At 41.1% G+C, this 23,485-nt stretch overlaps 1 protein-coding gene across 1 annotated transcript in view; it reads left to right on the top strand.

Moving 5' to 3' along the window:
- The first annotated feature begins 1,934 nt into the window (after positions 1 to 1,934).
- HIVEP1 (HIVEP zinc finger 1) overlaps positions 1,935 to 23,485 on the top strand; it is a 150,995-nt gene continuing 129,444 nt past the window's right edge. The window contains exons 1-2 of the mRNA XM_069493092.1: positions 1,935 to 2,198; positions 5,231 to 5,373. Of these exons, the coding sequence (XP_069349193.1) occupies positions 5,334 to 5,373 (40 nt within the window). The 5' untranslated portion in view covers positions 1,935 to 2,198; positions 5,231 to 5,333. The remainder of the gene's footprint in view (positions 2,199 to 5,230; positions 5,374 to 23,485) is intronic.

The following is a 23,485-nucleotide window of genomic DNA, read 5'->3' as shown; positions in this document are numbered from 1 at the left end:
CTGAGTATTCCATTTTTAATCATTCTCATTTTGGTGCTTTCAGCTCTTCTTAGCTCAAATGAGCTAGAGGTAGGATTTTCTCTGGGGAATTTTAGGGGTCGACCCTAGCAGGAAAAACCTAGACGCCTTTATGGAAGAGCAAGGGAACAGAACAGTTCAAGTTGGCACAGATGGCCAGCTGTCTTAGTGGGTGTATGGCCGTTTAGCATTTTTATTCCTTAAAAGGGGAAAACAGTTTGGTTTTATCAGAGAAATTTTTTGCATTTCAATTTTTGTTTTACCTATTCCTCCTAAGTTCTGGGTGTCCCATTAAACCAGCCACTTTTGCCTGCTTCTTTAGGGGTACGCGTGGAATTTCTAACCCCCTAATTACTGACGTTCTTTAGGTCTAAGCCTGAAAACCTTCGTTACCCTGGTGCAGCCCCTCCTAATTTCTTTGCCATAGATTTCCAGTCCTTGCTTCCTCTACTGCTTTCTAGCAGCCGGGATCAAACTCGGGTTTACGGTAATTACTCCCTCTTCCCCTTTCACTCCTCCCTGGCCTCCCAGGAGTCAGGTCAGCTGCCCAGCCCCGCACCCCGCTTTTCTGTCCCCGAAGTCCCCTCCCGTTTGCCCCAAGTTGTCAAGCGGGCAGGCAGGGGTTAATTGCGCTCGCTGCTTCGGCTCTGGGAAGCACCAACCGGCTTTGGAGCGGCCTCTGGAATAACCTTGGCTTTCCTCGCTCTTTTAATAGAACATCCGCCACCAAAAAGTGGTTTCAGTTCAGGGTTAATACGTTCTCGTCCACTCTCCAAACCAACACCCCGCCCCCCTTTGGTTTTTTTAAAAGTTGTTTTTCAAAGTTAATGAGTTTCAAGTTTCACAATGACTTTCCCCTTCCTTCTACGCGTTGCTGAGGAAACCCCCTTGGGGTCCCCCCCTCCCCTATGTCTCCCCCTCCCCCATCCGGCCCGGACTAGGGGCGGGGCTGGGAGACCCCATGACGTCACCAGGCCGGCCCACATCCTGCTTTAGAAAGTAAAGAGACGGTAGAGAAACTACGGCCCCGCCCGTCCCCGCCCGTCCCCGCCCCTCTTCCCGGACCAACCGCCCCCAACTGCGCGACCCGGCCAGGCCTTCCCCGGGCCGCGTGACCGGCCGGGCCCGCCCCTCCGCCCCCGCCCCGCGCGAGTATCCCGGGCTGCGCGACCCGGGCCGCCCACCCCGGCCTCCCTATCCCCGCCCCTCTCCGTCGGGCAGCGCCACAGCCTCCTTCCGAGCCCCTCTCCAGTCCCTGCGGCGACCGGGCGGGGCGGGGCGGCGGGGCCTGGCGAGCTCCGGGGCCCGCCCCGCAGGGGAGACCCGGAGCACCAGCTCCGCTTTGGTGCGGGGCTGGGGTACCCAGCTCGCCCCTATCCCCGGGGCAGAGCTGGCGGCCGCGCCCGCCCAGCTGGGCCAGGGCGCCGGAGTGGCCCCCGCCCCTCGCCCCCTCCGGGGGACGCCCCCTCCCCCGCCCACACGTCGCAGCCCGCGGCCTCCCCGCCTCCCGCCCCCGGGGATCCCCTGCCGCCCCGCCCACCCGCGGGAAAGCCTCTGACCTTCGCCCTCCCTCCCCCGCGCCGCCCGGCCCGCGCTTCTCCCGCCGTCCCTAAAGACGCTAAACGTGCCCTACTCTGTCCCGGGGGAGAGGTAAAGCCCGCGTCCGTCCTCCCCGCCCCGGGCCCCGCTGCCCCAGGGTCCACCCGTCCCCCCGGGGTGCGCGCCCGGGCCCCGCCGCCCGGCCCCTCGACGCCCCCTGCCCGGCGGCCGCTACCATGCCGCGGTCCCGGGCGCCGGCGAGCGCAGCCGCCGCCTCCCCCGCCCGGCGCCTGCGGCCCCCGCCCGCGCGCCCCGCGCTCCCCCCCGCCCCCCGGCCCGCTCCCCTGTTTAATATTTCAGCGCTGGGTGGTGTGAGCGCCAGTTGCCGGCCTTTAGTGTGGCTGCTGCTGGGGCGGCGGCGGGAGGCGACGGAGCTGGGCGCCGGGCGAGCAGCCGCAGCAGGAGGAGGTTATGTTTGTGTTTGGGGTTGTCAAGTGAAGGAGGGATCCCAGGCGCCGCCGCCGCCGCCGCCGCCGCCGCGCGGGGGTCGCGGAGATTCCGAGCTGCGGCCGCCGCCATCAGCAGCGCAGCTCCGGGGCGGGCTGCGGCGGCAGCGGCTCCGCCGGGCGTCCTGGCAGCAGGTTCGGCGCGGGCTCCGCGGCGGGGGCGCTGCAGCTGGGGAGGGCGGCGGGGCGGAGCGGGGGCGCAGGACCACATCCCCCTCGGCGGGCGGGGGGCGTGCGGGCGCGCGTGTGTGTGTGTGCGCGTGTGTGTGCAACCGCCGACCTTGCAGAGGGGATGGCTGCGTGCGGGAGACACTTGCCACTTCTGGGCGCCCTCGCCGCGCGCCAGCCGAGCAGGTACGGAGGGACCCAGCCTCCCCGGCCGCCTTCCACCCGCAGACGCATTTTGCAAGAGGGTGGGGGGTGAGGGAGACCAGGCCTCGGCTTCCCAACCTCCCGGCTTTGTGGCTTTCTTTCCCTTTCGTTCTTTGCTCTAAGTGCCTGTTTACTCCCAGCCACCTGGGTAGTTTCTTTCCGGGTTGGGAGTGCGCGCCCGCAGCAGTTGGGAAGGGGGCCGCGGGTTGGGGCGCGGGTCGGATCGGGCTCGCCTTGGGGTCGGGCTCGGGAAGGAGTTGCTGGCTGCAGAGGGGAGGGGGCGGTGGCGGAGCTGGCGGCGAGGAGGAGTCTCAGGGCTGCCGCGCTCGCCTCATCTCGTCGTCGTCCTCCTCCTCCTACTCCTCCTCCTCTTCCTCCTCCTCCTCCGGCTCTCTCCGCATCCACTCCAGGCTCCTTCCTGAGCTGGCACTTCCATTCCCCCCTCCTCCTGGCATGCGAAGCGCTTTGTTCAGTGCAGCGTTGCAGAGGGGTTTTCCCAGGCTCCGCCCTCCACATTCATTCATGTTTTTTCTCCTTGCAACTGTCTTTACGCTTTTTGATCGTGTCATGCTTTTGCTCCATATGTAGTATTTATTTCTTTCCCGTAAATGAGCGGTTTATCACTCGTCCCAGTCGCTACACTGCTGCTGTCTTTGGAAATACCCACTTCCCCCACAAGGATTTAAACATGGGATGGACAGCTAGGGACAGTGGGTAGACAGCGAACGGGGTAGCAAGAAGCCTTTACAGATTGGGAATTTGCATATTTTACATTTATGCTCCAGATCCTGTGGGATCACGTGATTGGATTACGATCGGAGTTCAAGCTTTAAAAACTTCCAAATAGCCTGATTATTTAAAAGCTTTAAGTTTAACAAGGAACGTCATCAAGCATTCATGCAATTCATTTGGCTCTAATGTGGCTAAATTCTTTATTGAATCAGAGCCTTCCTGAATCAGTGGATTTTTCTTTAGTGAAAGGAGTTGAGGAACCATATCTTTCATAGATCTTTTAGCACAGTGGTAGATGAAATACGTAGTTGGATCATCATATTTTATATTCTTTGCCATGCAGTTAAAATATTGCAATAATTTTATGCTGTGCTGGCATATAGCCATGTCAGGCATAAAATACTGAACTTAAAATTGCAGCTTTACTTATTTACCTTCTAGTTATTTACTATAATGAAACCACAAATTTTTAAAACCGTATACTAGTATATTAGACACATTCTTTCTCATATAGGCTTTCTGAGGGAGAATTAATATTTCATCATTTTTGTGTGGCAGGCAAAACATCTACATTGTTTAGTCCTTGTAACAACTTTATGAGGTGGATTATATTTCTTAGTTTTACAGTTGGGAAATCTGATCTTCAGAGAGGTTAAATAATTTGAACAAGGCCACACAGTAAGGGGTAAAGCCTGACTTTGAACCCAGTCTGATTTGACACCAAAATATGTAGTCATGACTTGATATGCAGTACAGCCTCTTGGAAAAAACCCTGAGAGTAGGTATTATCATCTTCACTATGGAAATAAGCACTGGAAATAACTGAGTCATGTGGTGCCACATTTCTTAGTTGCTGATCTTGGGCAGGTTACTTAATTTCTCCTCTATTAGTTCTCTTTTCTATAAAGTGGATAAATGATAGCTACCTTCTCAGTTATTTTTAGGATTAAATTAGGTAATGTGTAGAAAGTACATAGGTGCATAGGAGGTGCTTAGTAAGTATTCTCTTATTCTGTGGTGCCACATAGAACAAAAGTGTTAAAGTATTCCATTCTCATGTCTTTGCTTAGTGATTAAACATTGTTTCATGTTTAACAGCAATGTAGTGGTCTTTGCTTATCAGCTTTCTTGCAGGAAGTTAATACTAAAATTTTAGCTCTAGGATCCTTGAGAATCTTGAGGAAGAGGAGTCTGAGGTGGCTGATTTGGGGAGATAGATGATTAGGTCTTGGTTATTATTACTGTCTCAGCACATTGTATTTCCGATCACTGTTTTTAAAAATGTGTAAGTCAGGACAGGCTAGGATATGCTGCAGTAACAAATAACTCCCAAACCTCACTGACTTAAAAGAATGAAAATCTGTTTCCTGTTTAAGTTGCATGATCGTGTCAGGTTAGCGGGAGCGCAGCTCTGTGTTGTTAGATTCACTATCTGGAACAGTTCTGGTCCCACAGCAGAGGGGAAAGAGCTCTGGAGGACCTTGCTTTGATACTTCAGTGCTCCAGCCGGGAAGAGAAGCATGTCTTATCCACTTGCAGGTCACTAGCTACAACAGGTGACACATTCCAGCCAAGCACATGAGGCAGAAATTGCAGTCTTACTATGAGCCTAGAAGGGAGGTCTGGAATAAATGGGAAACAGCCATAACAGTAATGACATATATTAACTAAAGTTGTTAAATCTAAAACAAGATGAGCAAGATGCGGTCCCTGCCCTTATGCACGGGCAAATGTACTACATACAACATAACCCTTTTGTAGCCTGATGCTATACTTTAATTGTACCTGGTAATGTTATATTAAAACACAAAGTGAAATTTTTCCATTCTTGTTTGATAGAGGGATGGTGATTTTTTTTTTCTATTTTCTTAATGAGAAGACCCAGATATTGGCAAGATGTGATACAGCTATGTTTAATTAAAAGTTAGTAATCTAATCTTTTGCAGCAGTGCTTAGCATGGTTACCTTTTCTTGAGTTGAGATTGTGCCATGCTAGGTGATAACTTTTAAAGTGTCTTTTTCCTTTGAAGATAATAAAATGAGTTTCTTTTTTTCTTTTTCAGCACATGGATTAATTGATATACATTGAGTTTATGGAGCTACCTTTTTGTGACCTGCTCTTCCTACAGTTTTTAAGAAGAAAAAGGAGCCCCTGAATCAAAGAAGATGCCTCGAACTAAACAGATCCATCCGAGAAATCTAAGAGGTAAGGCTCTGCATTAAGTAGAAGTAAGGCTTAAGATAAATTTTTTAATAAAGTATCTCTTTGGTGACAGGAGTGGCGGTTTGTTAGACGTTGACCCTGCTCTTCAGCTAGCTCTATTTCTTTTGTTCATTTCCATTTGTCCTGCACAATTCTTGTCTCTTAGGAGATACTTAATAAATATCTACTGAATGAATTAATTGAATTTGACAGAATTACAGTGCTTTTTCAACTATTAGATGTGGGTATTGAAGGCTGAGATTTGCTATTTCTTGACAGGAACCATATTTGGATCAAGGAATCTGAAATGAAGGGTTGAATATTCTTTGCCAACTGGATCATCATGAATTTTTGCATTTATTTTTTTCACCCCTCCATACTTCTTTTGAGATTTATTTCTGTACTGCTTTGTGAGTTATATTAACAAGATAAAAAGTGAAGAGAGTTGTAGTTGGCATTTACTTAGACCATTATTTGCAGAAGTCAGAGGCAAATTATTTTCCACAGGGAGGCAGTGGGTCAAAAACGTGCGTATAATACACATTTCACACAAAGACTAAAAAATGTGTGTTTTCTCCTTAACCGTCAACAGATATTTTAATATTAGAAAAGTAAGCTCATTCTAGCTTATTGTTTTAAAAGATCTGTATTGTTTTAATGTGTTTCATCGTTTGGGAATAGCAATTATCTTTTATATTAACATATTGACTGCTACACCAACAAACCAGAAACTTTTCCTTGGGACCACAGTGTTTTATTATGAAAGTAGAATAAAAATTTTGAGTGTAATTTAAAGGTAAACATAAATAGAAAAATGAAATTTAGTGACTTCTATTCATTTAATCCACATTTTTAGAATTGTCAATATTAATTGTAACAATAAGAACATCAACGAGTAAGATTTTACATATTCTTCACATGGCCCTGGGGTCAAAACTAGAGTTAGTTAAATACAACTCTCATGGCAGTTAATGTGTTAAATTGCACTAGATAAGAATGTAGCAGTATTCAGCAAAGAGCTATTAAAGCAAATTATTCCAAAGTGAATAAAGTATTTTATGAAATATTTACCATTACAGAAAAAATTCCCAAGCATATGCAAGGTAAGAAATGACTTAAATATCAAACATATTAATTGAACGTGTTCCTTAGTGAAATAAATTTGGCTTGTCACCATAAGATGGTATTTGAAAATGTGGTCAATTTTGTGGCCTTTGTGAATCTGGAAACAGTGCTTGTTTCCTGCCTGAAGAAGTACTAGAACTCTCTGTTGGCATAGGTAGATGCCTTGGCCTAAGTTCAAATTGATGATTATAGTACTAGTGTTTAATGAGGTGGAGATTTAGACGAGAACATTAAGTGTAGTGTATCATGGTCTGATTTTTCAGACTCTTATAGGAAATGTTGAAAATTGAATGTGTATTTGCCCGTCTCCCTCACTGGAGTCTGAACTTCCTAAAGTAGAAGCTTTCTCTCATTTATAAATGTAAGAAAGGCGTCCACACCCAAGGGCATTTGGAGCCATGGGCCCTGCTTTTACAGTTTATCCGTCCAGGGGGTACCTTCTTCCAATCTGCGTGAAGGCAGCATATAGACTCGCAGCCGCCCCGGCCCCCAGCACAGTTCCTGACAGCTAATGGGAACCCAGATATTTGTTGAAGGAATGAATACATGATTGATCTGATGAAGGTATTATTCATTAGGTCGTAAATATTAAACGTTTTTCATATTTAACACATTGAGTGCCACGCTAGGAAAAAATTTTTTTCTTTGGGGCACGGTGTTTTATTACAAAAATAGAATAAAAACTTCAAAAACAAAACGATCCTTTCTCATTTCTTGAAAAATTTATTTTTTATTGTTTTCTGTGCATGAGTTATATGCAGTTAAATTGTCAGTATTAATTGTAACAAGAGAGGTTTTCATGAACAAACTGCAGGGTTTTGCCCAGGAGGCCGCCTGTCACGTAATGTGTATGTTACAGCATGGCAGTGTGAGTTGCCCGTGCACTGCACTGCTCCCAAGGTAAAGAGATGAGTGAGTTACATGGCCCCGGGCTCAAAACTGGCGTGAGTTAAATACAACTCATGTGGCAGTTAATGTGTTAAAATTTATACTAAGATTTTAGATAAAAGGACTATCTTGAGAAATGCAGATTTTCAGACCATAGACTCCTCCTTTCTGTATTAAATAAAGTTCAACTCAGCAGACATTTGTTGAATGACTTCATGCACCACTGTTCTAGGTGGTAGGGGTAAAATGATGATAAAACTGAGACCCTGAAGGGAGTATGGTATTGAAGGTGGGCCTAGGTAAACATATAACTGTGCTGCTATGGTGAGGGCAGAGCAGAGGTCTGGAGATTGCAGAGATAGAGGAGCATAGTCTGTGCCTGTTGTAGGGGGTGGTTTGGAGTGAGGCAGGGCGGTGATTTAGGGAAGGAAAGTTAACGTCTGAACTGGGTTCTTAAGGGTGGCAACTTATCCAAGAAGCTGACAAGACAGAGTAAGTGAGGTAGGAGCTGGTGAAGTAACTTGGGGCCTCTGAGGTGCTCTATTACTAGAGTGTAAGAGGAAGGAGGCAGAGAAGCAGGAGATTGGAGTGGGAGAATTAGGAGGAATCACATGATGAAAGTCCATCAAATTTGAGTCCAAATTTAGTAGGTAGAGCTAAAAAATTTAATGGGAAAACTTGCTTCTTTCTGAAATTATGATATTTTTGTAGTTTTCAAAGACAACTTGACATGAATTGGGTCTGACCCATCAGTTAGAGTCTAGAAAGTTAACTAACTAAGGTCCTTATGAACTCTTAGCCACTAAGGAAAAGATGGAAGTAGATTCACACTAGACAGGATACTAAAGCTACATCAGTGGGACCACCAGAGACTCTCGGGGCCCAGGGAGGAGGGACTTCTGATGGGGAACAGGGAGGACGTCATGGAAGACATGGTACCTGAGCCACCTTAGTTCACTCAGCAGCAGTGGATGAGAGTGAAGCTTCTGTTTCTGGCTGGGAAAACCTGAGGAAGCAAAGGTAGGCAGGAGAAGGCACTAAGGTATCACACCTTAAAATTCTCAGAATGTATCAGGGCTCTATCCCTGGAAAGAATTTGGGCAGGTAAACATTAGCTACTGAAATTAATTTTTTAGTCTGTCTTTTGTGTCATCACTGTGACAAGTTGGACTGTCATGTTTGCTTTGTTTTAGCTGTGACCCACTGCTTTGGCTTTGCAGAAAATACCTCTAATACAATTAGATATGAAAAGAGGAGAGAGAACATTGGAAAACCAGTAAAGGAGTTATAGCCCAGCTTGCTCATGCTGTTTCTGCTTTTAGCTGAGGGGTTTTCGCAAAACCTATCTCCTCTTTTTAGGCTTTCTTGGAAAATAGTCTATAATGTATTTGTCTTGGGCTTGGTAATTAAGTCAATATTAAAAGATACAGACCTTAAAGATTCTCAAATTATATGTTTACTACGTTTCCACGGCAGTTTCAATTCTTATAATCTTTCTTTGATTTATTCTTGGTTCTTCTACTGGGGCAGGTATATGCCTATGTATGGGCAAGGCCATAGGATAATGTGTGTGTCTTTCTGGAATGTGAATTTTACTTGGGGAGAATATGTATGGTTTGTGTGTATGCATAATAAAGTATTAGACAAGTATGAAAAAGTACAATACCGGGATCTGTCATGGAAGAATATACAAAATATGCATGGATTTTAGATTAGGTGTGCACAGGCTACCTCCCATAAGGAGATAGAGTTACACTTCTTTGCTCTTCAAGTTCTTTAGTAGAAAAGTATGAGAAAAAAATGTCATCTTATGGGCAGTAAACAAATTTGGGGCATAAATGAGACAGACCTGATGGGTGATCTGTATACTTCTTAGGACTGTGGTTTTGTTGAATTTGATCTCTTTACCCCTGGCGTATAAACCAGATAGAACTTTTGTCTTTGATGTTTGTTTCCCATTTGCACAGTGCAGATGAGTAGAGTTTTATCACTGATCATTCCTTTGTGAGGCTGAAGAAGAATTTTGGAAGAGCATGAGAAAAGAACTTGGTGTTCAGAGGTCAGGCTTCGTGTGTTGTCCTAGGTTCCCTGGAAAGGGGTGTCTGGACCATGGTGTGGCAAACTCCAAAGCCCAAGCTCCTCCACGTGTGCTTGGTGAACTGAGTGCAGGGCAGTGCCACCTTGGCCTGCAGTTTTTCCTTAGTGATCACTCCTCAGTGGAGGGGGGTTGTCCCCACCGCCTTCCTAGGTCTTTGCTTGGACTCGAGTGACATGGAATGGAGGAACCAGTGACTTGCTGGGGGTTCCACGCCAGTTCTGGTATGATAAAGGGGTGTGTTCTTGCTTCGCCAATCACTATTGTTAATATGTTTCAAAGCTTTGTCAAAGAGGAAAAGAGATGTTACCTATTTTAGTTGTATTTGGGCCTAGGGTTTCAAAGCCTTGTCTACTTTAAGATTGGAAGTCAGTGTGGAAAATACTAAGTATTAACCTTTTGCAAAACATATTTTGAGAATTTGGTGTAGCTGTTTTTCATTTCTATTGGTTGAGTGCATTTGGCTCTGAACACATTATGAAATTGAGAACTTTTTCCTCTCTGAGAGCCAGCTTTATTATAATGTGAGAAGTAGCACAGAGGAAGGTAGTCAGATCACGGCCATGATCCACACATGGGGTCTGGAGGGCCCTCACCTCACAAGAGGAGGGCTGATGTCCTGGGTGGCCAGGGCTTCCCGTTCTCCTGTATCTCGTGAATAGACAAATGCCATTTCAGGAGCTCAGTGTGCAAATCCAGCATTTCTGTGCTTGTTCTTCTTTCTGGAAGGTACCTCTTCTCCTCCATTTCTGCTCTGTTTTCTTACTCTGTATGGGAAATGGTATCTGCCAAAGAAGATTTCACCTCCTTGAGTTTTTTTCCCCTTTTCCCTTCACTTCTCTCCTTGTCAAAGTACTCCCCACCCCTTCACAAACATACTCTAGGCCTCCATTGTTTGTGTTTGTGTGCTTATTGCGCTTATGATGCTGCGTCATAATTATTCTTCTATAGATCTCTCATCTTAGCTGGATTCTAAATATATCAGAAGAGACTATTTTGGTCATCTGGCTTGACAAAAGAGTATTTGATTGTGTTAGCTTTTTAGCAAACTAGAGGGTTAAGATGCTTTGTACTCATGAAGTTCATGTTTTTGAACCTTGAGTACGAACTGCCTCTTCCCATATTTGGTTGCCTCTGATTAAGAAACTTGTGATAATTTTAATTGCCTGAACAGACAAACCAAGTGGTTATGACTAACTTCTGTTTCAGATGAAGTTTCACCATCGGATTCCTGGAGTTTATGCGTTCAGTACAGGCAATTAGTGTAAAGGTAACAAGTTTGGCCCCATGCTATCACTGACTAGCTGTGTGGTCTTGGGCAGGCTCTGAGCGTTGATTTCCTCATCTGTAAAATGGAGATAATGTGTGAAGATTAGATGATATGGCAAATGTAAGCGTTTGCCACAGTGTCTGACACAGGAAGAACAGTCCAGAGAGCTATTACTTTCTATAAAAAACTGGCTTATGGCAAACTCTTGGGTTGCATATGCTTCATAAACAGAGGAAACAGGAGTACCAGCATAGAACCTTTAATTGCATTTTACGCTGCGTACAGGAAGCCGCATCTGTGCCCAGCGTTGATCGCTGACATGTCCCCTTCTTGTCCTGACCGCTCAAGGTTCAGCATCTGGAGGAGAGAGGTCAGTGCAGAAAATAATTTGGGAAGGGAAATTCTTACCCAATGTGCCGCTTCCTCAGTTTTTCCACTTAAACTCACTGAAACCCTGTCTCGGTTTTTGACAATGTTGAAATGAAGTTAAATGGAATGTTTATTTGTCTTCATCTAATTCTCAGGAAACTTATTTTATTCTGTTGAACTGTTTTTAACAGCATTGACATCACGGATCATGCGAGATTGAAGTGAAGTTCTCTCCTTAGGTTCTGAGATGGCAACCGTCTCTCTGTCCCCTGCTCTGCTTCTGTGTGAGACAAGAAAAACCCAGCTGGGGTTTCAGGATTAATCTGATGAAGATGAATGTTTTCATTGGCTTTCAATGTGTGGGCCTACTCCAGTGGTTGTTTTATAAAGTCTTCTACTATGAATAAAATCTTATGTTTACTTGTTATGTAGGGATTATCTTGTTGAGTTTATAAGTGCAATAGGTTTAATTCTGATGATGTTCAGATGGAATTCCAGCTGTTCAAGCATTGTTTTTCCCATTTGAATGTGAGGTCAGCAGTTCCATGCTGACAGCCTTAAGATCTGAGAAGTCAGAAATCTTGTAGTGAAAACAACCCCACGGCTTATTTAAAAAACAAAAAAGAAATTCTGTATATGACTATAGCCAGAAAGGAAATAAGTAATAATTAAAAAAATAGTTTTTGCTGATGTAAGTGAAAAAGTTATTATGTAAATAGCTGACATGATTTAGTTTAAGTAGGATATAAATATGAGAATAGGTTTTATATGGCAAGCCTCCCATTTTTTTTGTGGATAATTATTTTTCAGCTCATGTTGAGAGCTTATTTGATGCTTTTTGAGTGCTTATTAACATCAGCCAAATGCTTTTTTCTTTTTAAAAGAAAATACAAAATGTAATAATATGATTAACCAGAGTAATGATTTTATTTTAGAACATCTTTGCACAAGATATTTTCTGATGAGGTACAATTTTATCTTATCATAGAAAAAAAATGTAATGTACATAAATCTCCTATCATATAAAAACATTTTTAAGCTTCACATTTAGAAGACAATAATTTGAACAAGTCTGGGCTAAAGTTGGTTCTTGTGTTATGTGGAAAAATATTTTATAAATAAATTAAGTGCTTTACTTTTTCATTCATATATTTAATTCTTTTCAAACATTTTAAGAGTACTGTTCTGCGTATTAATAATATGCTCATTGCAAATGACGCTATGGTGTTCTTATAAAGCACTTGATTTTTGTAATACTGTTAGCAGTTTATTATAGCACAAAAGCTTACGATCAGCGTCCTTTCTTCTCAACATTCAAGTCATTCTTTCAGAAAGAAGGCCCTTTTGACCATTTAGGTATATTTAGTGCAGGATTGCATTAATTTTAATTTTTTATTTTTTTTACAACTTTAAAATGAAAATTTTCAGAAGGTTCTTAGAAATTTTCTATGATGAGTTTTGTTCTAGAGAATACTCTAAAGTTGTTCTGTGGTGTAAAAGTATTCGAAAAATATGAAATGATCACAGATTAGTTGGCCACTTTGTAGTTAACTAGAATTTCCATGTAGCTGTATGAATAGAGTATGAATTTAACCAAGTATACTTACTGTTTGTATTTTGAAGTATGCTTGTGTGTGCTTATCTTCCAGCTCTTTCAGATTTGTCAGTGAAGAACAAGATCAGCCTGTAACTGCTTAATAGTTATGGTATCCAAATAGAAATAGATTAAACATACAACACAGGGCAGTATTTGATTGTTTAAAAATAAGTAAAAAAGAAAAATGAACTGAGCTGATACACACGGGCCTGGAAGGTGGTTAAGCTATATGGGCTGCACCAGGGTGCTTTCCCTTGTGTCTCTGGTTTTTTGTGTGCCGCTCTGCAAGAATTATACAAATTTTACAGCAAGAAAGATGGACCTTAGAGGTTATTTTGTTCAGCCTCCTCCTTTTACAGATGAGAAGTAAAGGTGGCCAGAGAAATTTAAGTGAATAGACTTTGAGCAGCTTTTTTGTGTCTTGCTTGAGATGATATTTGTGAGATATTCTTTAGAAATTTTTTTAACCATATTACTTACTATAGTTATGGTTTTTTATGGGCCAGTGGCAAGAGAGAGGCTGTTTTATATAGTTTTTGTGGTGATAAAAAGAGCTAACCTTTCTACAGGTCTGTACTATGTTCTGTTCAAAGTGCTTTTTACATATTTGCTCATTTCATCCCTACAGCCACATGAGATCGGTAGTGTTAATATTATGACCCCATTTTAAAGATGTGGGCATGAGGCGGAGGGAGATTGCTGTGTGCCCAGGGTCACACAGCTAGGAGTCTCTGGTGCCTTCACCCCTCGCCGTCATGTTTATACTCACTCATGTTGATAGTAGAAAGAGCTTTCCTGATTATTAAGAGTTTGGAAATGCTCTCCATCCCAGTTACGAAATAAAACTTGTTAAGTGTAGTACATAGAGGTTACTCAGGAGGTCAGAATTTGAAGGATTATTTTTTTTCCCCGTCTAAGTCTTTAATTACTGAGAATCCATTTCAGAGTTACCTATGTATGCCTTACTCCAAGTTGATTTGCTATCACAAACAAGGGAATTTCCAGGCGCTTCAGGAAAGAATAATTGTTTCATCAAAGATGTTTGCTTACATGATCTGCTTAGTTTTTTAGGTAGCTGAAAGTAGAGACGTCCTCCATAAAGTGGAGAATGGCAGTATTTAAATGGGATCCTCAATATAACAGTTGAAATTTCAGACATGAAGACTTAGAAAATATTTTTGGGGAAACTAATGTGAAAACATTACAATTTTAAGCAAAATAATAGAAGATAACATTCTATAATTTGTCTTCATATGATAAGTATGGTAGAATGTAGAGAAAGTATGCCATTTTAGATGTATGAGGACTCTCCCACATTGCAGATGTAGATAAAGGGCAAATAAAGAACCACTTTTAAGGGATCAGGGTTAGGAGATTATATTGGTCTTCCATTTTAATAGGAACAGTGAAAATGTTAGTAGATTATGCCTAGACATAAAATCTTGCACCTGTTCTGTTAGAGTTCTTATTATAATATGTCTCCAAACACAGGGGAAAAAAAGATCTAAGAGCAATATAAAGCAACAATATGATTTCAGATTACTATGGTATGTGCAGTGTGGAATTTCCAAAGGGAAAATGGAGCAAAAAATAATCTGAGTGGGATAAAGCAACTAGGAATACCTCTTGAAGAAGTCACCTTTTTTTTTTTCCAGGGAAAACTTGAATGGGTAGGAATTTTAAGAGGGGTTCTTAAAGAAAGGAAGGATATATTGGCAGAGAAAATAAGTTCTTTTTAGACTTTGGTGGAAGACAGAACGGGACAAATCATGTAGAAGTGATCGTTGCTCTAGCTTGCTTGGTTAGAGTGGAATTCTCAATGAACTTGAAACTCTAAGGAAGAAAAGAGGGAAGGAAGCTTCTTAGATTTGATGTGTATAGTTTCTGTTTATGGTAATTATAAAATTACTAGGTTAAGTTCTTTTATACTGCCAGGTAGGTCTTAAGTGTTTAAAGAAGATGTATCAAAGGCTGGGCACTATAATACTTTAAAATGAAAAACAACATTCATGTAGGGTTAGTATGATTTGTTGACATCAGGAAAAAGAGTAACAGGTTGAAAGAATGAGGTAGCCTTTTTTTTGTTGTTTTCCCTATTTTAGAAAATTATCATGCATTTGAATAAACCAGCAACAGAGTAATGTGTGACCTTGAGCAAACAACTTTAGTTTCTTTGAGAACAAGGCATTGGAGGGAACAGGGGTTGGTGGGAGTGATGTTGCCCTTTTTACCTCTAAATAGCTGTTATTCTAGGGCAGGGGTCAGCGAATTATAGTCCATTGGTTAAATCCGATCTTCTACCTGTTTTTGTAAATAAAATTTTATAGAAACATAGCCATGCCCATTTATTTATCTGCTGTCTATCTGCTTTCGGCAAAGGCAAAGTTGAGTAGTTGCGTGTGGCTTACAAAGCCTAAACTATGTACTATTTAACCCTTTACAGAAAAGTTTGCTGACCTCTGTCTAGGTAATAGAGGAGCATTGACTTCATTTGCAAACTCCTTTATGTTTGGGAATAAATAAGAATGCTCCATCTTTCTATTAGATATATGGAAGACTGCTGCAGGAATGAATTTTAGGGGAGTCTAAATCTGCTTTATGTGAGGACCTGCTGTACCAGGCATGAAAAGGGAATTCACATTTGTTTGGGAAGAAGTCCCTTTACTGGTGATTTTAAAACGAAGGGAGAGCCTTAGAGGTTGAGTTGTTCTTGCCAGAAAAATTCAGTTGTTCTTCATTTTCTGATACCGAGATCATGGGTCTCCACCCAGTAGGCCTAGGTGATTAGGGAGCCAACTGTCCTGTCAGATAGACTACTGTCCTTTTTCCAATTATGTTTTCTCCATTAGTCACCTCTATATTTAACTCAAAGAGGTAGAAATATATCAAAAGCAATCCATTTTAACGTGAAGGAATGTTCTTCAGCGGAATAGAGCTGCCTTTTGAATAATGAGCCCTGAGAGAAGTTCCTCCCCCCGAGAGTGGAGTGCTGGGCTGGGACTGGGCCATCTGGGTGGTGATTGCTGTTAATACATCAGCATTAGAATTTGTACTTAGGTTTTGGGGAACACAGTTAAACTTCTGGTGTCTGAATTCTCAGTATTCCTTACAATACTTTCTTTAATACCCTAATAATTCTTAATTTCTGGTGGTTTTGGGGTAATGGGATGAGAGTAGGTAGAGAAAATGATATTTTTGTGTTGTGGTTTTGTTTTGCTTTATTTTGCTTAAGGTTAAATTTAAGGAAAGGCTCAGTTGAGTTCATGGTAACTATTGAGTAGTTCAAGAAGTACTTTTGAAAGCAATGTTCACTCTCCACAGGCACGTTGGATTGTTAGCCTCTTTATTTTGGTACATGCCAATGTTAGCACATGACTCAAAAATAGTTAGAGAATTGGTAACTGTTAACATGTTTCCTTTCTCAGCTCACTCTCCCACTCACACAGAGCAGTCATGAAGTATGGTGGAAACAAGGGGCCCCTTGGGTGGCCGACACTCAGGAGCCTCTGTCGGGACTTGTGTGGCCCTGCTGTGATGAGGTGGACATGTCATGAAGTTCAACAGCTCTGTTCTGTCTTCTAGGAAATTTACAGCTGAAGATGTAAAGACCATAATGGCTTATACCTCAAAGTCCAGGCAGCTGTGCAAATATTTGATGAGTGAACATTTAAGTATATATTCAATTACCATATCTGAGGAGATGTCTGACTGCATAGCCAAGGGGGTAAATGCATTATTTGGCATTCTGTATGTTGATCGTTTAAGTGTATCTGCTGTGTTTTGATGGAATTAATGCCACATGTGTGATGAGTTACTTGTTGAGCATTCACACTGACATCTTGGAGGAGCTAGAGTTCGCGGTCATTTTGTATTTGATGGTACGCTCTTTGATGGAAAGATTACCTTTTTCAGTCTCCAGATAGTAGCTTACTGCCTCAGTCATACTACTGTATAGTGTATGTTTTCTTTTACAACTTTGTTACGATATAATTTATGTGCAGTAAAATTCACCCATCGTAAGTATACGATTCAATGATATTTAGTAAATTTATAGAATTGGGCAACATTTACCATAGTGCAGTTTGGAAACATGTCTGTCACCCCCAGTATTTCCTTGTGCCTATTTGCAGTCAATCCTCACTCCCACTATCAGCCCCACCAACTGCTGGGCTGTTTTCTGGCTCTCTTCTGGACACGTAATAAATGGAATTGTACAATATAGGGTGTTTACATTTAGTGTTTTTCATTTGGGATAATGTGTTTGAGATTCATCTACATGATAGTATATATCAGGATCTTTGTTATCTTTTGTTACCAAGTAATATTCTCTTACGTTTTATTGATCCATTCACCAGTTGACAGACATTTGAGTTGTTTTCAGTGTTTGGCTAGTATGAATAATGTTAACCATAAGCAGTCTTGTACAAATTTGAGTTAGATGGGATGTTCTATAAATCTCAGTTAGGTCAAGTTGGTTGTTAACGTCTGTCTCACCTCCAGCTCTCTTAGAGTTACTATTTGCATGGCATATGTTTTCCTGTCTTTTACTTTGAAGTTGTTGTTTCTTTGGAAATAGGGTATGTTTGTTGTGGACAGCGTATTGTTGCAATTGGTTTTATATCCAGTCTGACAACCTGCCATTTGGGTGTTCATTCCATCATATTGATGTAATTATTGTTATTGTTGGATTTATGTCTGCCATTTTGCTATTTCTTTTCCATTTGCTTCATAATTTTGTTCCTCTGTAAGTCCTTCATTGTCTTCTGTGTAAAATTTTTTTAGTGTAAGATTTGCTTTCTTTTTATTTTTTAATATACTTTTGAGTAATTTCCTGGTGGCTGCTCTAGAGATTATAATATTTATCTTAATATATCACTACTTGAAAATAATATTAACTGAACTGTGGTAAAATGTGGAAACTTTGTTCTAGTATCTCCTTTTCCTTCTCCTTTTATGCTATTATTGTCATATGTTTGATCCTTAAGTGTTATAAAGCCAGCTATACATTGTTAAATCACTGCTTTTATACAATCTGTTTTTAAAACAATTTAAGATAAGAAATGAGAAAAAATACTAACAAGTTTTATATCTACCTACGTATTTATCATGTCCGGCACTCCTCAGTTTTCTCTGTGGATTCATGTTATCTCTTGTGTGACTTTTATTCAACCTGAAGGATTTCTTACAGCATTTTTTGTAAGGCAGATTTTCTAGTAACAAAGTCGCTTTTAAAAAGTTCATGAAATGTCTTTATTTCTCCTTCAGTTTTGAAGAATAGTTTTCTGGATATAGAAATCTTGGTTGATAGGGTTTTTGTTGTTTTTCTTTCTGCACTCCGAGTCTTCCTTGGCCTCTGTTGTTTTTGATGAGAAATCAGCTGTTTATTTTATTGTGTTGTTTGTTTATTTGTTTTCCTGTGTGAGATGAATTGTTTTTTGCATGGTGCTTTCAACGTTTTTCAACGTTTTTCTCTTCATCTTTCAACAATTTGAATGTGATGGTTTAGTGTGGCTCTCACCGTTTGGTTGATCTCCAGAGCACTGACAGTGGTTGTTCTTGGTTGTCTGCTTCATGGTTGTGTTTTGGGGACTTCTCACCTCCTCACTTTGTCCTAGCTGTGTTTCCTATAAATGTGTACAGAGCCTCCCCCTCTGGCACCCAAGAACGTCAAGTTGCACAAATTAACAGGCTTGTCGCTTAAGACTGCTCATGGAGACCCATCAAGTTGGCAGAATATATAGATGCTGTTTAAAAAGTATAAATAGTGAGATGATTGTGCCTTTAAGATATTATTGCAGGTATTATTGATATTTAAAATCCATACTACTGATGGAAATATTAGCCCACTGATTAATACGTAAGCTTCTCTCACTGAAACTGTAGTTTAATTGGAAAAAAAAGCAAGGGTTGTGAAATTGGGATGAATCCTGGTTCTATGACTTATTAGATTTGTGATTGACAGAATGTTACTTAATCTCTCTGAACTTGTTTTCTCACCTTAAATTGGATAAAATAAAACCACTTTTGGGTTATTTTGAAGACCAAATAATAGCATAGGTAAAACATCTGGCACTTAGTAGATGTTCAGCAAATGTTAGTTTACCCACCTGACAAGTTTGTGCTGGGGAGGTAGTTTTGGTAACTTTTTCTTAACCAGATTTATCTCCTTCTTGCTTTACCTAGCTTTGCTTCTTACATTTTTTCCCTCTTTTTGTAGAATAATTTTGATACTTTATGCAGTAATTGAAACACACAATGTATTTTTCTCAGAGTACATTTTGGTTGAATGCTCTTTGGAGGTATCCAAAAGTTGCAAATATTTCCTAGCAATGCGTTGGTGGTCTAGTAGTGAGCATAGCTGCTTCCTATATTTCACAGTGATTCCCTTTCTAAAGTCTAAATTTTATGTGCTTATCAGTGACAATGAAACATTTTACTGCCAGTTTATGGTGAATGAGTTCATATATAGACAGTCCCTGACTTAGGATGGTTCGTCTTGTGAATTTTTGACTTTACAATGGTACCCATACAGCCATTCTGTTTTTTTCCTTTCAGTACATTATTCAATACATGAGATAGCTAACATTTTATTATAAAATAGGCTTTGTGTTAGATGATTTTGCACAACTGTGGGCTAACGTAAGTGTTCTGAGCACATTTAAGGTAGCCTAGGCTAAGCTATGATGTTTGGTAGATTAGGTATATTAAATGCATTTTTTTACTTAATAATATTTTCAACTTATGATGGGTTTATCAGGATGTAACCCCATCATAAATAGAGAAGCATCTGTGTGTGTGTGTGTGTGTGTGTGTGTGTGAAAGAGAGAGAGATAAGCTCATCCTGTGGAAGGGGTCTGCATGACAAGAGAAAGTAGCGTTGTTACGTAGACATCCTCAGGCCGCCATTAGAAGGGGCAAAACAGGTCTCTAATAGAGATTATCAAAGATTTTGCAAAGAAATATTCTTAGACCTTGCTGGACCAGAGCCTACTGCTCAGCCTAGGAGGTTCTTCTCTCCTGTGACATTTAAGAAGTGGTAACTTTGGTTATGTTAGGTTTTAATGTCATCTTTAGTTTTGGGGAGGACATGGTTGGACTCTGGTACATCCAGATCCTCTTAATAATAGTCATATTTTCATATGATTCTTAGAACCAACAAGTTAATAATTTCTCTTCCTATTTTACTTAACTCTGGTAGAATGCCTTATTCTAGAATATCTTGTAAATATTTTTATTAAATTGTTTGGAAATTACATTTCTAGACACTTCCTGTTCCTTGGAAGCCTTTAATTTTCTCCTGAAGAGTGTGTTTGTTGTGGGTAGTGTGTTTATCAAGAGTAATTCCTGAAAATAAAGTATTTGGATAGGTATAAATTTTGCAATATAGACGTTGTGGGTTTTAGACACATAGGAAGTCAAGATTCACAGCTTATTTGTTGTAAAGCGAAATCGGGAAGTCGCTTGTTAAAGAGTGGACAGGATTATGGGGAGATTTTATAGGCAGTTGCCTCACACTTGGAGTTGCAGCCATGTGCTGTCTGGAATGAGGTCTGATTTAACAACTCACACATGCCAGTAATGTACATGATATAGCCAAAGTATTGTAGTTAAATAATGGATTTTGTAAACATTAAATGGTCTTTCAGCACCTGCATTTGTTGCAAGAGTCAAGCACGGAGTTATGTATGTATGCATGTCGGTCTGACTCTTGTACTTCTATTAAACGCTGAGATAAATGTGTCTCTTGAGACAGGTCTATAACAGGTTTATAAAAATGATTACTTTTTCTTCCCTCAGGTTTTAAAAATCATATTTTTGCTAGCCATCTCTGATAAAAATTTTATTTTTTTTTATTTATTTATTTTTTTTGTTGAGACAGAGTCTCACTTTGTTGCCCAGGCTAGAGTGAGTGCCGTGGCGTCAGCTTAGCTCACAGCAACCTCAGACTCCTCGGCTTAAGCGATCCTACTGCCTCAGCCTCCCGAGTAGCTGGGACTACAGGCATGCGCCACTATGCCCGGCTAATTTTTTCTATATAGATTTTTAGTTGTCCATATAATGTCGTTCTATTTTTAGTAGAGACGGGGTCTCGCTCAGGCTGGTCTCGAACTCCTGACCTTGAGCAATCCACCCGCCTCGGCCTCCCAGAGTGCTAGGATTACAGGCGTGAGCCACCGCGCCCGGCCTCTGATAAAAATTTTAGAAGAATCTTTTTAAATGAAGCAAAAATTTAGACTTTTATTCTTTGTAGATGGGATATTTTCCTTGTACACTTAGCAAATGTTTGGTAAATAGCCCTGCATGACACCGTGCCCGCTCAGTGCTGTGGGGATACCAGCGTGACCTGGCACACGTCTCAGCCTCAGCCACGCTGACCCTGCAGTTCAATACAGCAGTAAGACAAGCCCACAGGTGTAACAAGTACAAAGTGATAAGGGCCCTGGAGCAAGGGCAGCTGTCAGGAGAGACCAGGAAGGGAGGCACTGTTCTCTGATTGCTTGAGAAAGCCGTTCCTGAACCCCAAGAATTCTCTTTACTTTCTATGTCCACCTTGAGTTAGCTCTCCAAGTCCCAGCTTCATAAAACCTACACTTATGTTTCTATTCCCCGTCATTGTGGGCGCTTGAAGGAGAGGAAAGAGGAATTCAGGGGTGAGAGACTTGGTTAAGGAGAGTGAGTTGGACAAATGGTGTGGTTTCTTGACTTGCGGGTTGGACCTGGCTGCACGTGGCATCCTGACCTGATAAATGCCACTGGGAAGTGCAAGATCTCAATGAAAATATACTGGAAAAAATAACTCGGGTGAGCTTGGCGCTGGGAACATATTAGATTTGGGAAAAATACCATTTGTGTGAATCAAGTGCTCGGTACCAGATGTATGAAGAGCTACTGACACCTCATGGATGTGGATATTATGATTTTTGGTTGCAGAAAGTGTGTATGCATATGTACCAGAGGGTATATATGGGTAAGTATATACACTTAGATAGTCTTGGCTAAAGTTGATCTATGAGTTTAATCTGTGACACTGAAAGCTGTCCGGTATATTCCCAGGCCACTTGAAATATGAAATAAAGTTGGAGTGTATCTGTTCAGCGGAGTCACAAATTAATCTTTCTAAAAGTATCCTGATTTTTTCTACAGAATCGAACAGATTGGACTTAATGAAAGTGAAAACAAGATAGCATTTTAAAAAGTCTATTATCCTTTTCAAATTTACTCGCATTACTGTTTTAGGAAAAAATTGTAATCATACTTTTCTTTCTTTTTTGTGAAATAAGAACAGTTCAGAGAGGTGGAGTATCAGGACCCATTGATAGGGTAAATCTAATTTCAGTGAAAAATTGCCCCTAGTCCATTTTGGTTTTTGTGTAATCTTTTGCTCTCTAGACCTGTGTGCATATCTGCAAAGTTGGTTATTTCCAAAGTCTATTTCTAAAATGAATCTTATTTTCTAACACTTACAATTTTAGAATTATTCTTATATTTACAGAAATGGGCACACATAAACAGGGAAGGATCTTTTAAAAATGATATTGGGATTAACTGAGTGGGTGTTTGAGGGGAAAGTACTGAAACTCATCCCCACAAATCAACATAAATTTTAGAGTGGACATAGAGGACATCAAAATTTAGAAAGTAGGAAATGTAGAAGAACATCTTACACCTCTGGAGAGATTACATTCTCAGGTTTGGAGAATTAGAACTCAAATAAAAGGCATGACAGGTATAAAAATATAAAATATTTATTTTAGAACTGCTAAATTTAATATTTAAAAGGCAGCTTCTAATATATAGGAAAAGGTAATAGATAAATGGACAAAGGAAGTTATAAATAACAAAGTACTAATAACATATGGAAACATTCTCTGTAATAAGAAGTAAAAATGGGAACAATGTGGAGATAATTTGTATTTACTAGTGCATTTGATATTTTAAAGAAATAACACCCAGGGCTGCTGAGGTTGTGTGGAATAAATATACTTTTATTGATGGCATAGTAGAGCTTTAAAGGGGTTTATACTAAGGTATAAAATCCCTTTGCCCAGGTGTACTATTTCTTGAAATGTATCCCAAGGAAATGACTCAACAGAAACAAAAAGATACTTGCTCAAAGATCTCCATTGTGGTGTTATCGTTAATAGCAAAATAGTGGAAGTGCCTTAGATGCCCTTTAATGTAGACTAGTGAATTGATCCCATGTTTTGGCAGACATCAAAAATGATAATTTTTGAAATCCTGTGAAAACAAGAAAAATACTGTGTAAAAATACAACTGTAGTGTATAGAATATTGCAATTATACATGATCTTTGTGGAAATACTTTTGTTAGGGTGGCAGCAATATGAGAATTTTAACTTATAGATCAATTGAGCATTTGTTCTGTGATGCTGGTTAATTCGTCAGGCTTTGTTCTAGGCCCTGCTGTAGGCCACAGGCATGCAGAGCTCCTCAGGGGATCTTACATGGTCCTGCAGATGGACGCGTGAACAGCTAACGACACAGTTTGAAAGCGTAACTTCCCTGAGATGATGTGGGAGCTGGGTCTTGGAGAATGATTAGGAGTTGGCCAGATCTTTGGGGCGGAGGCAGTCTGAGCAGAGGCAACCGTGCAAATAAAAGAGTGGTGTTTGAGTTGTGGGCGAAATGTATGTTTACAAGGACTGGGTTATTTCCAGGGTTGATTTAACAGTGAGGGGCAGTGTTAGAGGGGACAGAGTGGGTTTTGGGGACCAGGTCATGGAGGAGGTGTGTGTCGTACTTAGGATGGA

The sequence above is a fragment of the Eulemur rufifrons genome, chromosome 18, assembly GCF_041146395.1.
Source record: "Eulemur rufifrons isolate Redbay chromosome 18, OSU_ERuf_1, whole genome shotgun sequence".
NCBI lineage: Eukaryota > Metazoa > Chordata > Mammalia > Primates > Lemuridae > Eulemur > Eulemur rufifrons.
This window is presented reverse-complemented; position numbering and strand designations above follow the sequence as displayed.